Below are 17,470 nucleotides of genomic sequence, written 5' to 3'. Positions count from 1 at the left end.
ACACACACACACACACACACACACACACACACACATATTACTGAAGTCTTCACCAAAGACACATCCAAACATTGTTAGACCAACCTTGATTCCTCTGCCCAATTTAAGAGATTCGGTTTGGGATTGTTCTAATGAAGGCTAACAGGGTTTATCAGTTGTCCCACGAAAACAAATTGAGGCTGGTGGGGAATGTTTAGCCTTGCAAAAAAGCATCCAAGAGGCATATAAAAGTATTTCATGAGGTGTCCCACAGAAGAGAAGAAAATCTTGTCCAGGATTGTCCCGCAATACAGAATAAGAATGGCAGAATCCAGACAAATGCTACAAAAACGATAATGGTGTAAAACTGATTAATACTCAAATACCTCCGTCTACTCCATCCAACCTTAATAAATAGATACACATGTTCTTCTCTCCAAAATCTTAACTTTTAGCCAACTTTTCAGAAATTTGGCTAGAGTTCTCCCTCAGTTTAATTAATTAAATTGGGTTCCCCCCCACACTTCCCAATTGAACACCCTATTTTCTGAGGCTGTATCCTTTTAAAAGTATAGATGATTTTCCTCCTTTTTGGTATCCTGAATTTCCAGGCATATGCGTGATGCTTCTATCATGAAATGAATTTGTTTATTTGCCATCACTTCCATCTGGTCAAAGCCATGTTGTAGACCTTTGATACGGGTGGCTCTTGCATTTGCTGTGGTAGGAAGGATAAGAGGGCAAGAAAATAACCATGATTAAAATTAGGGTGGAGTGAGGGAGTGAGTTCTGATGGCACTGGCATTTACAAGATGGAGGAAGGAAGCTGCATCATTTCTCACAAGTAGGATCTTCCTAACGGGGTTAGAAGAAGAGTCCCCATAATTTCTTCTTTCAAGAAAATGTTTTAGTTTTGCTGTGGGAAGAGAGAGAAGCTGCTGGGGTGGGTGGGAGAGAGAGGCTGAAAAACGTGATTGCTGTTTTTTTCATGTAGATTTCCCTACCCAGAGACTGCTTTTTAGTTCATGACAGTGCAATGAGTATAGGTAGTCCTCGACTTAACAACAGTTCATTTACCGACCATTCGAAGTCACGACGGCACTCAAAAAAGTGACTTACGCCCAGTGCTTTTTTTGTAAAAGAAAAAGGTGCCAGAACTCACACGTGTCATACAACCCGTCTTCCCTACCCTACAAGGTTCCATCCAAAAAAGGTGCCGGAACTCCGTTCTGAGCGTTCTATGGAAAAAAAAGCCCTGCTTACGCCCATTTTCCACACTTACGACCGTTGGAGCATCCACATGGGTCAAACGGGATCCAAAGTCAGCCTCCCGGTGACCGACTCGTATTTACAACGGTCACGGTGTCCCGAGATCATGCTATCACTTTGGGCGAACCTACTGACGAGCAAAAGTATGAAGCCCAACATTTCTGTCGCTAGGCAAGACAGTTAAGTGAGTTTTGTGTGACCTTTCTTGCCGCTGTCGTTAAGTGGATCCCTGCAATTGTTAGCAACGTGGCTGTGGCGCTTAAGCCACAGAAACGTTGGGCTCCATTGTGGTCGTAAGTCGAGGGGCCAAACTCGCTTAACAAATGTCTTGTTCAGCAACAAAAAAACTTGGTCTGCGTTGTGGTCGTAAGTCGAGGACTACCCGTACTTGGGGATCTCCTTTAGAGACCTGAAAGGAGCGTGCGCGAGAGAGCTTTGACAGCAGTGGGCTCCTTGCAATAAAAGGGAGCGGGGGAGAACGCCAGAGACATTTTAAAGGAGGGGGGGAGAGGCTGTCGGAATGGGGACACTTTAGGATAGGGGTAGGCAACCTCGGCTCTTTTATGACTGGTGGACTTCAACTCCCAGAATTCCTGAGCCAGCCATGCTGAGGGGAAAGGGAGAGGTTTCCAAGCTGAGCCATGTTGGCTCAGGAATTCTGGGAGTTGAAGTCCACGAGTCATAAAAGAGCCAAGGTGGCCTACCCCTGCCCTAGGCTAATTTATGACTTGTGGATTTCAACTCCCAGAATTCCTGAGCCAGCCATGCTGAGGGGAAAGGGAGAGGTTTCCAAGCTGAGCCATTCTGGCTCAGGAATTCTGGGAGTTGAAGTCCACCAGTCATAAAAGAGCCAAGATTTGCCTACCCCTGCCCTAGGCTGCTTTATGACTTGTGGACTTCAACTCCCAGAATTCCTGAGCCAGCCATGCTGAGGGGAAAGGGAGAGGTTTCCAAGCTGAGCCATGTTGGCTCAGGAATTCTGGGAGTTGAAGTCCATGAGTCATAAAAGAGCCAAGTGGCCTACCCCTGCCCTAGGCTACTTTATGACTGGTGGACTTCAACTCCCAGAATTCCTGAGCCAGCCATGCTGAGGGGAAAGGGAGAGGTTTCCAAGCTGAGCCATGTTGGCTCAGGAATTCTGGGAGTTGAAGTCCATGAGTCATAAAAGAGCCAAGGTGGCCTACCCCTGCCCTAGGCTGCTTTATGACTCATGGACTTCAACTCCCAGAATTCCTGAGCCAGCCATGCTGAGGGGAAAGGGAGAGGTTTCCAAGCTGAGCCATTCTGGCTCAGGAATTGTGGGAGTGAAGTCCACAAGTCATAAAAGAGCCAAGGTGGCCTACCCCTGCCCTAGGCTACTTTATGACTCGTGGACTTCAACTCCCACAATTCCTGAGCCAGCCATGCTGAGGGGAAAGGGAGAGGTTTCCAAGCTGAGCCATTCTGGCTCAGGAATTCTGGGAGTTGAAGTCCACGAGTCATAAAAGAGCCAAGGTTTGCCTACCCCCGCTCTAGGGAAAAAAGCCCGCTCGCCCGTAGTCCGAGGTTCCCGAAGGCGAAGAATGGCAGATCGAAACCGGAAGGAAGCGTGATCCCATTTTGCCAGGGAGGCTTTTTCTTCCCCGCTTTCCCGGAAAGAAGGAGGCGGCGGGGAGGGGAGAGGCAGCTGGCGCCGCCGCGGGGAAGGGAATTTGGTCCGTCCGATGGCCTCGCCGAGTCCGGGACCAGCGCCCGACCCTCCTGCCGCCGAGCCCGAGGAAGAGCCGATTCCGCCGCGGGGCTCCGAGGAAGCGGAGGGCTTCCTCTGCCGGGCGTCGGCGGGGCACCAGCCGGTCTTCTGCAGCCGCCTGCAGCAGCCGCTTTGCCCCGGCTGGCTGAAGCCCGAGTGGAACGGCCAAGCTGGGCAGGAGGACCGGCAGATCCTGGAGCGGCTCCTGGCCGCGTTGCCTCCAGAGATGACGCGCTGGCTGCGGGGGTGTCGGGCGAAGACCGGTGCCCGGGCCGGGAGCCCGGCCGAAGGCTGCTCCCTATTCGGTCGGGCCCGGGAGGAGCGGCCGCAGGTGAGAAGAGGATCCCTTCCTCCCGCTTTCCTTGCCCAGCTCGAGTGCATCAATGGAGAAGAGGCTTTGATTTTCCCTCCCCTTTCAGAGTGGGATTATCCTCCTCCAGATTATTCCATAAAACGGAGAAATGGGAATCCCAAGGGAATTTGCATCTCCGACAATGGACCCCTTTTAATTGCTTTGGTTTGCTTCCATTTTCAGTCCCAGAGTGGTGTTTCCACCCCACACCTCCAGATTATTCTATAGGATGGCGAAGGTAATCCAGAGGGAATTTGCATCTCCGACTATGGACCCCAAACTCAGTCCAGCTTTGGAGACACAACAATAGAAGAGAAGAGGCTTTGGTTTCCCTCGATTTTCAATTCCCGGAGTGGTGTTTCCTGCTCCAGATTTGTTCCGCAGGTGGAATAATCCCAAAGAAGCCCAAGTTAATTTGCATCTCCAGCTTTGGTTATAACATGGGGCAACAATAGAAGAGGCTTTGGTTTTGCTCCATGTCAGTCCCAGAGTCCTGTTTTACTCCTCTAGGTTATTCCACAGGAAGAAGGGGAATCCCGAGGGAATTTGCGTCTCCAACTATGGACCCAAAACACAATCCAGTTTTGGAGACACATTTTTTTTTTAAATCCCATTTATATCCCGCCCTTCTCCGAAGACTCAGGGCGGCTTACAATTTAAAGCACAAATCAATGTGCTTAGCAATAGCCTTCATTCTATGTATATGCCTGCTTATTAGGGCTTCCCCCCCCAAGCGGCATTATTACAAAGTCAGCTTATTGCCCCCAACAATCTGGGTCCTCAAATGCAGGTTGTAACAATTGAAGAGGCTTGGGTTTGCTTCCATTTTCAGTCCCAGAGTGGTGTTTCCACCCCACACCTCCAGATTATTCTATAGGATGGCGAAGGTAATCCAGAGGGAATTTGCATCTCCAACTATGGATATAACACAGTCCAGCTTTGGAGACACAATAATAGAAGAGGCAGGGCTTTTTTTCTCATAGAACGCTTAGAACGGAGTTCCGGCACCTTTTTTGGATGGAACCTTGCAGAGTAGGCAAGGCGGGTTGTATGACGTGTGAGTTCCGGCACCCTTTTCCTTTACAAAAAAAGCACTGAGAAGAGGCTTTGGTTTCCCTCGATTTTCAATTTCTGGAGTGGTGTTTCCTGCTCCAGATTTGTTCCGCAGGTGGAATAATCCCAAAGAACCACAAGTTAATTTGCATCTCCAGCTTTGGATATAACATGGGGCATCAATAGAAGAGGCTTTGGTTTCGCTCCATGTCAGTCCCAGAGTCCTGTTTTTCTCCTCTAGGTTATTCCACAGGAAGAAGGGGAATCCCGAGGGAATTTGCGTCTCCAACTATGGACCCAAAACACAATCCAGTTTTGGAGACCCAAATGCAGGTTGTAACAATTGAAGAGGCTTTGGTTTGCTTCCATTTTCAGTCCCAGAGTGGTGTTTCCACCACACACCTCCAGATTATTCTATAGGATGGCGAAGGTAATCCAGAGGGAATTTGCATCTCCAACTATGGATATAACACAGTCCAGCTTTGGAGACACGATAGAAGAGGCAGGGCTTTTTTTCTCATAGAACGCTTAGAACGGAGTTCCGGCACCTTTTTGGGATGGAACCTTGCAGAGTAGGCAAGGCGGGTTGTATGACATGTGTGAGTTCCGGCACCCTTTTCCTTTACAAAAAAAGCACTGAGAAGAGGCTTTGGTTTCCCTCGATTTTCAATTCCCGGAGTGGTGTTTCCTGCTCCAGATTTGTTCCGCAGGTGGAATAATCCCAAAGAACCACAAGTTAATTTGCATCTCCAGCTTTGGATATAACGTGGGGCATCAATAGAAGAGGCGTTGGTTTCGCTCCATGTCAGTCCCAGAGTCCTGTTTTTCTCCTCTAGGTTATTCCACAGGAAGAAGGGGAATCCCGAGGGAATTTGCGTCTCCAACTCTGGACCCAAAACACAATCCAGTTTTGGAGACCCAAATGCAGGTTGTAACAATTGAAGAGGCTTTGGTTTGCTTCCATTTTCAGTCCCAGAGTGGTGTTTGCACCCCACACCTCCAGATTATTCTATAGGATGGCAAAGGTAATCCAGAGGGAATTTGCATCTCCAACTATGGATATAACACAGTCCAACTTTGGAGACACAAATACAGATTGTGACAGTGGAAGAGACTTTAGTTTCTCCCCATTTTCAGTTCCAGAGTGGGCTTTCCCCACCCAGATTATTCCACAGGAAGAAGGGGAATCCCGAGGGAATTTACGTCTCCAACTATGGATATAACACGGGCCAGCTTTGCAGACAAAAAAAAGGATCCCCTTGTTCCAATGTTCAATTGTTTTAACTGTTGTTCTTCTGTCATCCTGGCTCTAATTTCAGATGCAGGAGCCCTTGAAGCCGGTGCTCTTGGAAACGCCTGAAGGAAGAGAAACTGTCTCCAGTCCATCTATGGGGCTGCAGTTGAGAATTTCTGAGAAGGATCAAGATCTTCTTTGTGAAAAAGCAGCAACAACTCAGGTAGGGAAGCTTTGTAAGAATAAGGAAACATCTGGGGATCTGCTTCTGTCAGTTAAACTCAGTGCAGATCATCATAAGGAGATCAGATGTTGATATCAGGATTCAATGGCATGGTCCTGCTTTTAAGCTACGTGTTGAAACGAAACGCATTGAGAAGTCGAATATATTCATGGAATCACTTGTATATTTGCGGGGTTTTGTGCTTGCAACTGATTAAAATGAATGCCTTGGCAATGTTTTGGGATGTGCAACAGCAGGAATTGGTTCTTTTGTATGTTTGTTGTTAGCTGCGAAGTCGTGTCCGACCCATCGCGACCCCATGGACAATGTTCCTCCAGGCCTTCCTGTCCTCTACCATCTTCTGGAGTCCATTTAAGCTCACGCCTACTGCTTCAGTGACTCCATCCAGCCACCTCATTCTCTGTCGTCCTCTTCTTCTATTGCCCTCAATCTTTCCCAGCATTAGGCTCTTCTCCAGTGAGTCCTTCCTTCTCATTAGGTGGCCAAAGTATTTGAGTTTCAACTTCAGGATCTGGCCTTCTAAAGAGCAGTCAGGGTTGATCTCCTCTAGGACTGACCGGTTTGATCGCCTTGCAGTCCAAGGGACTCGCAGGAGTCTTCTCCAGCACCATAGTTCAATAGGCCTCAATTCTTTGGCGCTCGGCCTTTTTTTTGGGCTTCTTTTGTATATTCACTATCGTTAATAGTTGGAGTGTTCACAAAACAAAGAAGTCTGTCTATAGCAAGAGGACAGCATTAACGTTAAATCTTAATCAGCTTAAGTGCAATATGTGAGATACGAACTCTTTGGAAAGGCAGCCATAAAACCCGATACCATGTCAGAAAGAGGAGCATTTTCTCTCTCGCAAAACTCCTTTTTTAGAAGGTGTTGTGATTCAGGGTCAGGCTGTGGGTTCGGCAGTTGGGTCGGATGACTCAGAGGAGGAGGAGGGGGGTGTTGAAGAGCTTGCTGAGGGGGTTGAAGATCTTGCTGATGAGAGCCCTCAGCCAGGCCCCTCCCACCTGGTCACGACGGAGACCCAGCTGTATGAGCCTGACAGCGTGGATGAAGATGACCCACAGCTGGCCCTGTTCAAGGACGCCCGACGCAGGAGGCAGTCAATCAGGAGTAAACAGAGGAAGGCAATGGGGCACCTCGGAAGGAGGCAGAGAGAAGCCACACCCTGAACTGTATAAAAGGGGAATGCATGGGAGGGCTGGTTTGCTGAAGGCAACCGCTTGAATAGTTCCTGTTTCATAGCTCCTGTTTCATGGTTGGTGTCTTGTTTTGCTCTGTTTTATCTTAATAAGTTTGGCAGGCTTAATTCCAGCCTCTTGCCGTTTGTAAAGGGGTTGTCCCTGCCTTTTCTGCAGGGCCGGTAGCAGGCTGGTACAGAACAGAAGGTTTGAAAATCTTGGAGAAAACATTCTGGGGTCTCTTTTTTAAGGAATGTTTCCTTTGACTTTCAGGATTCGGTGTCGTTTGAGGAGGTGGCTGTGTATTTCACGGAGGACGAGTGGGCACTGCTAGAACCCAGCCAGAAAGCCTTATATGGAGATGTTATGCTGGAAAATTCTATGACTGTGGCCACTCTGGGTAAGGCACCACTTTGCTCTGGGTTTAATTGTGGAAAGTCTTTTGTTAAGGGGTTGAGGGAAAAAGCCATCTTGCTAGAAGGAGGACATTCTGGGCCTTTTTTTTCCTAAGTGCAAAATAAATATATGAAGAAGTTGGTAGCACAGATGCCTTCTGAGATTCTTCCTCATCTGATCCTTTGAGGAAGGTTTTTTTTATTGAAGGCGATAAATTTTCTCTGATCTGATTCAAGAGCAGATCGCCTAAACAGCTTTGGATGATGAAGATGGTGCCCTGAATGTCTCTGTCATCTGTTTACAACCATCCATTTTCTTAGATAACCAGTGGCAGTTTTCGTACTGGCTGTCACGTCAAAGGCTCTCTTTTTTGGCTCTGGGTAAATCATTTTGTAAGGGACGCAGTGGCTCAGTGGGTTAGGACGCTGAGCTTGTCGATCAGATGTTTCGTGGGTCGAATCCCGAGTGCTGCGTAACAGAGTGAGCGCCTGTTACTCATCCCAGCTTCTGCCAACCTAGCAGTTCGAAAGCACGTAAAAATGCAAGTAGAAAAATAGGGGCCACTACAGTGGGAAGGTAACAGCGTTCCGTGTGCCTTTGGCATCTAGTCATGCCGGCCACATGACCACGGAGACATCTTCAGACAAGCGCTGGCTCTTTGGCTTTGAAACGGAGATGAGCACCGGCCGCTAGAGTTGGAAACGACCTTTACCTTTACCTAAATCATTTTGTAAATTTCCCACAAGGCTGAGAATAAATGGCATCTTTTTTCCCTTGAGTGCTTCAGCCCAAGATAGTTGTGTAGGCTACTGTTGGAGAAGGTGCCTGGAAACCGGGAATGGTTTCAAGAATGTAAGTAGCCGTGAATCCAGTTCATACTTTTAAACAGTTACGCGGCGAATAGAGAAGCAGTGAAAATACGTACTTTAATATTTCTGCAGTGATTCCACATGCATTGGCAGTTTAGCATCTTCTCCGTATTCTCATGGCATTTAAAGGAAGTCTTATAGTCTTCTAGGTATACGACGACGAAGCCAGTAAAATCTTGTTTATGAGAGAAACAATGTCTGCAACACTTTTCTTTCGTGAATGGGTTTTGACATTTTTTTTTTCCTTTTTGTTCCTTCTTCTTCCTTCAAATAAGCTTACGGACAAGAGCATGGGAACTACAAGGAGCAAATGGCCAAGTCTGAAGAAGGCACGCTTGAGAATCAAGAACCATCACGAGGGATTAAGAAAAGCTGTAAAGTGAGTGAAGAGGAGGAATCTCCTGGATCCAATGAAGTCCTTTATCTCCCAACCCAGGAAGTTCACCATCGAGAAGAAGAGGGGAAATATCTCATATGTGGCACAGGAGACAAATATTTCACTAAATATTCTGCAACCGAGACTGAAGAGAAACAATATGAATATCAAGAGGATGGGCAAAGTATCAGCTCTGCCTCCTACCTTGCTTTACGTTGCCCATTGTACACCCAAGAGACACCCTGTGCATTTATAAATTGTGGGGGAAAGTTCAGTTTCAGCAGGCATATAATTTCCCATCCAGAGGGGGAACCATCTGAGTGTGGGACAGATTTCAATAAGAAACAGTTACTTAGTCTACCTTCCGAAATTCCCCCAAAGGAGAAACCTTATAAATGCCTTCGGTGTGAGAAGGTATTCGCTCAGAGAGGTAATCTCATCATACATGAACGGACCCACACAGGGGAGAAACCATATATGTGCCTGATGTGTGGACGAAGATTCAGTCAGAGTGGTCACCTTACAAGACACCAGCGATCCCACACGGGGGAGAAACCGTATACATGCTTGCAGTGTGGGAGGCAGTTCAGTGGACGTTCAAACCTTGTGAAGCACGTAAGAAGCCACACCGAGGAGAAACCGTATGTATGTACGGAGTGCGGAAAGAGTTTCCGTGACAACAGCGTTCTTGTTTGCCACAAGAGGATCCACACAGGAGAAAAACCATTCAAATGCCTGGAGTGTGGGAAGAACTTCAGGCGAAATTGCCACCTTGTGGAACATAAAAGAATCCACACAGGGGAGAAACCCTATCGGTGTTTGGAGTGCGGGAAGAACTTCAGTCAGAAAAGCAACCTTTTGCAACATAAACGAATTCACACAGGGGAGAAACCATACACATGCCTGGAATGTGGAAAGAGTTTCAATCAGAGCAGTCAATTTGTTTGCCACAAAAGGATCCATACGGGGGAAAAGCCATACAAGTGCATGGAGTGTGGGAAAAGATTCGGTCACAATGGTAGCCTTTTGCAGCATAAAAAAATTCACACGGGAGAAAATCCCTATAAATGTGCGGAGTGTGGAAAATGTTTCAATCAAAACTATAAGCTTTTGCAACATACAAGGATTCACACGGGGGAGAAACCATACATGTGCAAGGACTGTGGGAAGAGTTTCAGTTGCAGCAGTGATTTTATTTGCCATAAAAGGATTCATACAGGAGAAAAACCGTATAAATGTCCGGAGTGCGGAAAGGGTTTTAATAAAAGCAGTCGACTTACATCTCATAGAAGGAAACACACAGGAGAGAAGCCCTATCAATGTATGGAGTGTGCAAAGAGGTTCTCCTATAAGGATGGCCTTACAAGACATCAACGAACCCATACTGGTGAGAAACCATATATATGCTTGATATGTGGAAAGAAATTCAGTGGGCATTCGGGTCTTAGAACCCATGTCAGAATCCACACGGGGGAGAAACCCTACAGGTGCCTGGAATGTGGAAAGAGCTTCTGTAAATACAGTAATTTCATTTGCCATAAAAGGATCCACACGGGAGAAAAACCCTACAAATGCCCGGAGTGTGGAAAGGGCTTCACTCAGAACGCGAACCTTATGAAACACAGAAGAATTCACACGGGAGAGAAACCGTACAAATGCACAGATTGTGGGAAAAGCTTCAACCAGACAAATCACCTTTCACAACATGAAAGAATCCACACTAGAGAAAAACCATAAGTTGGAAGCTTTCCACTCAAGTCTTCTCTTTTGGAAAAAAAAAAGGGCCCTCGTGGGAAAATTAGAAATTTGTGTACAGCAGAGTAATGTTCAGTTGGATGAGTAACATTATCAGACCTAAAGGGATCCACATGGGAGAATAATAAAAAGCCCCGTGTGAGAAAATATTCCAATGGCCCTTGGAATTTATGCCCTTGTTTTCCCAGATCTTAACTTGGGAGAAATACCTCAAACTCTGAATACCAAGACTGACCCTAAACCCACAAAAATGTGCGTCTGGATGAGCTGCATGGATTAAAAATGTTATGGTAGTGAGAAACTGACCATTACACAAATACCTCAATGGACTCCAACCTTAATAAAGGCAAATATCCGTTTCCTTCTCTCCAACAGCCCATTCAATTCCAAAATTTGGCTAGAGTTCTCTCTTAGTTTAATTACTGAAGAATCTATTTGGAATGGTGTGGTTTTTTTCCTTTTCCTTGGAACATGCTAGGGTAAAAGGGTAGATAATTTTCCCTGTTTTTTTATTCTCAATCGCCAGGCATAAATGCCTGTATGCTTCTATCCATAACTCATGAAATGACAAGATTTGCCGTTTTTTCCCATCTGGTCAAAGCCAGAGTCTGAAAGAAGTGTACCCACAACTCCTTATTTGGGGAGAAAGCTTTAGTTCTGGAAGTAGAGGGGAGCTGCTGAGGGAAAGAGGCCAGAAAAAAGCGGGATTGTATGTCTTCTTGTGTAGATTTCCCTCAGAGATACTTTTTAGGCCATGACTGTACATTGAGTAGTTCCTTGTATTTCTCTCTTGCTACTAAATACCATACCCTATACTATACTACAATCACTAATACTAACTATTCAAGTTAAAAAATTAACATTTAGTTTCAATTACTTCTCCCTTACAGTTGCAGAATAACAGTCGGAAGGGACCTTAGAGGTCCTCTAGTCCAACCCCCTGCTCAGGCAGGAAACCCTATACCATTTCAGACAAATGGTTGTGCAGTCTCTTCTTAAAAAGCTTCAGTGTTGGAGCATTCACAACCTCTGGAGGCAGGTTGTTCCACAGGTCAATTGTTCTAACTGAAGCTAAAAATATCTCAGATTAGCATTATAATGTTCCTTTGTGGGAAAAGCTTGTTTAGGGCGCAATGGGACATTATGTAATCCTGACAGTTGGGAGACCTTAAGGCAGGGGTAGGCAACCTTGGCTCTTTTGTGACTCGTGGACTTCCAACTCCCAGAATTCCTGAGCCGGCCATGCTGAGGGGAAAGGCAGAGGTTTCCAAGCTGAGCCATGCTGGCTCAGGAATTCTGGGAGTTGAAGTCCACGAGTCATAAAGGAGCCAAGGTGGCCTAACCCTGGCCTAAGGGAAGGTGGGCTGCAGATACCCCTTTGAATGGCCCAGGGATACTGTGGGAAGGCAGAGGATGCTCTGGCTTTGTGGGCATCTCCATCAGCCCGAGCTTTTAAAACCAGCTTTCGATGCCATGACTGCCCAACAGCACCTACTGTGGCTTCTAGTGGTTGCCCACCCCACCCCAGACACTAAATTAAACTTCAATTTAATGATTGTTTTGAGGCCCTTTTAGGACTAAGATGGGAACAGTTTGGGACCGAGTACAAGAGAGTGATCTTTTGAAAAAGGGCCAACTTGGAAGGTGCAACAGGCCCCTTTTCCCATTGAGTGCTATTCAGTTTGGAGATTTCTTTGTGGGGCATAGAGGTACAGTAGTTCTCAACTTATGACTCTAATAGGAGCTTGGCCATTACAGTGGCCAAGCAGGTCATTCTGTGACTCACCTGTTTGTACCTGTTTTTCCCCCAGTGCTCATTAAGTGAACCAATGCTTTACGATGGGGGCTGGACTAGAAGACCTCCAAGGTCCTTTCCAACTATTCTGTTCTCTTCCATTCCATTCTATCCTGTTCTGTTCCATTCCGTTCCATTTTATTGTATTGTGTTCTGTTCTATTCCATTCCATTCTATCCTGTTCCATTCCGTTCCATTTTATTGTATTGTGTTCTGTTCTATTCCATTCCATTCTATCCTGTTCCATTCCGTTCCATTTTATTGTATTGTGTTCTGTTCTATTCCATTCCATTCTATCCTGTTCCATTCCGTTCCATTTTATTGTATTGTGTTCTGTTCCTTTCCATTCTGTCCTCTTCTGTTCCATTCTATTCTATTCCATTCCATGTCCAGTTCCATTCCGTTCCATCCCATTTTATTACAGGGAGTGCAGAATTATTAGGCAAGTTGTATTTTTGAGGATTAATTTTATTATTGAACAACAACCATGTTCTCAATGAACCCAAAAAACTCATTAATATCAAAGCTGAATATTTTTGGAAGTAGTTTTTAGTTTGTTTTTAGTTATAGCTATTTTAGGGGGATATCTGTGTGTGCAGGTGACTATTACTGTGCATAATTATTAGGCAACTTAACAAAAAACAAATATATACCCATTTCAATTATTTATTTTTACCAGTGAAACCAATATAACATCTCAACATTCACAAATATACATTTCTGACATTCAAAAACATAACAAAAACAAATCAGTGACCAATATAGCCACCTTTCTTTGCAAGGACACTCAAAAGCCTGCCATCCATGGATTCTGTCATTGTTTTGATCTGTTCACCATCAACATTGCGTGCAGCAGCAACCACAGCCTCCCAGACACTGTTCAGAGAGGTGTACTGTTTTCCCTCCTTGTAAATCTCACATTTGATGATGGACCACAGGTTCTCAATGGGGTTCAGATCAGGTGAACAAGGAGGCCATGTCATTAGATTTCCTTCTTTTATACCCTTTCTTGCCAGCCACGCTGTGGAGTACTTGGACGCGTGTGATGGAGCATTGTCCTGCATGAAAATCATGTTTTTCTTGAAGGATGCAGACTTCTTCCTGTACCACTGCTTGAAGAAGGTGTCTTCCAGAAACTGGCAGTAGGACTGGGAGTTGAGCTTGACTCCATCCTCAACCCGAAAAGGCCCCACAAGCTCATCTTTGATGATACCAGCCCAAACCAGTACTCCACCTCCACCTTGCTGGCGTCCTGAGTCGGACTGGAGCTCTCTGCCCTTTACCAATCCAGCCACGGGCCCATCCATCTGGCCCATCAAGACTCACTCTCATTTCATCAGTCCATAAAACCTTAGAAAAATCAGTCTTGAGATATTTCTTGGCCCAGTCTTGACGTTTCAGCTTGTGTGTCTTGTTCAGTGGTGGTCGTCTTTCAGCCTTTCTTACCTTGGCCATGTCTCTGAGTATTGCACACCTTGTGCTTTTGGGCACTCCAGTGATGTTGCAGCTCTGAAATATGGCCAAACTGGTGGCAAGTGGCATCTTGGCAGCTGCACGCTTGACTTTTCTCAGTTCATGGGCAGTTATTTTGCGCCTTGGTTTCTCCACACGCTTCTTGCGACCCTGTTGACTATTTTGAATGAAACGCTTGATTGTTCGATGATCACGCTTCAGAAGCTTTGCAATTTTAAGAGTGCTGCATCCCTCTGCAAGATATCTCACTATTTTTGACTTTTCTGAGCCTGTCAAGTCCTTCTTTTGACCCATTTTGCCAAAGGAAAGGAAGTTGCCTAATAATTATGCACACCTGATACAGGGTGTTGATGTCATTAGACCACACCCCTTCTCATTACAGAGATGCACATCACCTAATATGCTTAATTGGTAGTAGGCTTTCGAGCCTATACAGCTTGGAGTAAGACAACATGCATTGCGACCCTGTTGACTATTTTGAATGAAACGCTTGATTGTTCGATGATCACGCTTCAGAAGCTTTGCAATTTTAAGAGTGCTGCATCCCTCTGCAAGATATCTCACTATTTTTGACTTTTCTGAGCCTGTCAAGTCCTTCTTTTGACCCATTTTGCCAAAGGAAAGGAAGTTGCCTAATAATTATGCACACCTGATACAGGGTGTTGATGTCATTAGACCACACCCCTTCTCATTACAGAGATGCACATCACCTAATATGCTTAATTGGTAGTAGGCTTTCGAGCCTATACAGCTTGGAGTAAGACAACATGCATAAAGAGGATGATGTGGTCAAAATACTCATTTGCCTAATAATTCTGCACTCCCTGTATGTTGTATTGTATTGTGATCTGTTCTATTCCATTCCATTCTATCCTGTTCTGTTCCATTCCATTCCATTCCATTTCATTGTACAGTGTTCTGTTTTGCTGAAAACTGGAAGTTGGGGGGGTGTTTTTTGGCAAAAATGTGGTCACATGACTGCGGCACACTGCAAACAGCAATAAATGTGGGCCAGCTGCCGAGCACCTGATGTGATCATCTGGGCTAGGGTATGCATGGCTGTTGTAACAGGAGTATCGGTACCCCTGGGGACGTCCATCATAATTTCAAAAGTTGCTAACCAGTGACCAGTTGTAAGATGAGAAGAAACTGAAGTAAGATATTCCACATGTGGAGAAGGAAATCCAAAGAAGTAGCCCATCACTAACATGGACTCCTAAGGCTAATAATGGCTTGGGAGATTTTCTAGTGGGATCCCACCACAGGACAGGAATCCTCAGGCAAGCCAGACAAATTCTTGTCCAATCTTGGACTCCAAACTTCCAATAAGGGAGCCCATCACGGCTTAAGAATACAGGTAGTCCTCAACTTACCACCACAATGGAGCCCCACATTTCTGTTGTTAAGCGAGACATTTGTTGAGCTTTGCCCCATTTTATGATCTTTCTTGTCGCAGCTGTTAAGTGAATCACTGCAAAGCTCTTAAGTTACTGTAGTAACACGGTTGTGAAGTGAATCGGGCATCCCTGTTGACTTTGCTTGTCAGAAGGTTGCCAAAGGGGATCACACGACCCCGGGACACTGCAACCGTCATAAATATGAATCGGTTGCCAAGCATCTGAATTTTAATCACATGATCATGGGGATACTGCAGCGGTCGTGACTGTGAAAAAAGGGTCATAAATCATATTAATAAGGGAGAATATTTGTAGCTCAGGGTTGACCTGAGGGGTCCTTGGTGCTCTCTGACCTTGCTTGTTTTCTGGCAGACAGTTCATTACCCCAACCAAGTACCATCATTGGTGCGAGTCCTGGCACTGATGATGTTACGTAGTTTGGGTAATGAAATGTCGGCAAAACAACAAGCAAGCTCAGAGACCACCAAAGACACACATACACCCTCATGAATCACATTTTTAGTGCACTTGTAACTTTGAACAGTCACTAAATGAACTGTTGTAAGTTGAGGGCTACTCAGCGTGTGGTCCTCAATGGAACTGCAACTACATGGAGGGAAGTGTGCAGTGAGGTGCCCCAGGGCTCTGTTCTGGGCCCAGTGCTCTTCAACATCTTCAATGATTTGTATGAGGAGATAGATGGGGAACTCATCGAATTTGATTAATAGAGTTGGTCCCTTCCAACCCTATTATTATTATACATCTGATATATTCTATACATTATTAATACGTTACAGCAACACTATAGAGATGTCATGTCCAATTAATAATAATAGAGTTGGAAGGGACCTTGGAGGTCATCTAGTCCAACCCCTGCTCAGGCAGGAAACGCTATACCATTTCAGACGAATGGTTGTCTATTTTCTTCTTAAAAACTTCCGGTGTTGGAACATTCATAACTTCTGGAGGCAGGTTGTTCCACTGGTGAAATTGTTCTCACTTTCAGGAAATTTCTCCTTAGTTCTGGGACAAAATGGACAACCATCCGTCTGAAATGGTATAGGGCAGGGGTAGGCAACCTCGGCTCTTTTATGACTCGTGGACTTCAACTCCCAGAATTCCTGAGCCAGCATGGCTCAGCTTGGATACCTCTCCCTTTCCCCTCAGCATGGCTGGCTCAGGAATTCTGGGAGTTGAAGTCCACGAGTCATAAAAGAGCCGAGGTTGCCTACCCCTGGTTATAGAGTTTCCTGCCTGAGGAGGGGATTGGACTAGATGGCCTCCAAGGTCCCTTCCAACTTTATTATTGTTGTTATTGTTGTTATTATTATTATTATTATTATTGATATTGTCGTTATTATTGTTATTATTATTATCAGTGCTTTTTTTGTAAAAGAAAAAGGTGCCGGAACTCACACGTCATATAACCTGCCTTGCCTATCCTACAAGGTTCCATCCAAAAAAGGTGCCAGAACTCCATTCTATGAGAAAAAAAGCCCTTATTATTATTATTATTGGTATTGTTGTTTATTGTTATTATTATCAGTGCTTTTTTTGTAAAAGAAAAAGGTGCCGGAACTCACACGTCATACAACCCGCCTTGCCTACCCTACAAGGTTCCATCCAAAAAAGGTGCCGGAACTCCGTTCTGAACGTTCTATGAGGAAAAAAAGCCATTATTATTATTATTATTATTATTATTATTATTATTATTATTATTATTATTATTATTATTATTATTATTATTATTATTATTATTATACCTGTGCCAAAGGAGGACAGAATTAGACAGCCCGACAACCAGTGCTTTTTTTGTAAAAGAAAAGGGTGCCGGAACTCACACATGTCGTACAACCTGCCTTGCCTACCCTACAAGGTTCCATCCAAAAAAGGTGCCGGAGCTCCGTTCTGAGCGTTCTATGAGGAAAAAAAAAAAGCCCTGCCTGACAACATTGTTGGGGCTTAAGTAATTTAATCTATTTTAATTTATACTATTTTTTTATATTGTATTTTATGCTGCCCTTGTAAACCGCCCTGAGTCCTTCGGGAATAAGGCGGCATAAAAATTTAATTAAATAAATCAAATAAATAAATAAATCTCCCTCCTTGGGCCTCCCCCGGATCCCCTCCCAAGACCGCCGGAGGTGCACCCTTCTCCCCCAAACTGCAGGAATCAAAAAAAAAAAAAAGCTTCCACCCTTCAGAGCGGGAACGAGCATGCGCGAGGGAGCTTTGACAACCATGGCCTTGTGCAGGAAAGGGGCGAGAGAGAGAGAGAGAGAGAGAGAGAGAGAGAGAGAGAGAGAGAGAGAGAGAGAGAGAGAGAGAGTGCGCGTGCGTAGTGGTGCCGGCCGCCGAAGACATTTAAAAGAG

At 45.3% G+C, this 17,470-nt stretch overlaps 1 protein-coding gene and 1 long non-coding RNA gene across 4 annotated transcripts in view; both read left to right on the top strand.

The window, feature by feature from the left end:
• Window positions 1-17,470, top strand: part of LOC310635946 — an 871,275-nt gene that overhangs the window by 734,984 nt on the left and 118,821 nt on the right. The window lies entirely within an intron of this gene.
• Window positions 2,952-10,783, top strand: LOC310633268 (uncharacterized protein; the record flags this gene model as incomplete). Its single annotated transcript, XM_083350968.1, has 4 exons — window positions 2,952-3,308; window positions 5,702-5,839; window positions 7,310-7,436; window positions 8,577-10,783. The coding sequence occupies 4 exons, from the start codon at window positions 2,952-2,954 to the stop codon at window positions 10,412-10,414; spliced, it is 2,460 nt and encodes an 819-aa protein (XP_083207094.1). The 3' UTR covers window positions 10,415-10,783.

Source organism: Vipera ursinii (assembly GCF_947247035.1).
Source record: "Vipera ursinii genome assembly, chromosome: 2".
Taxonomy (NCBI): domain Eukaryota; kingdom Metazoa; phylum Chordata; class Lepidosauria; order Squamata; family Viperidae; genus Vipera; species Vipera ursinii.
The sequence above is the reverse complement of the archived record's forward strand: the minus strand, read 5'-3'. Positions and strand labels throughout refer to the sequence as shown.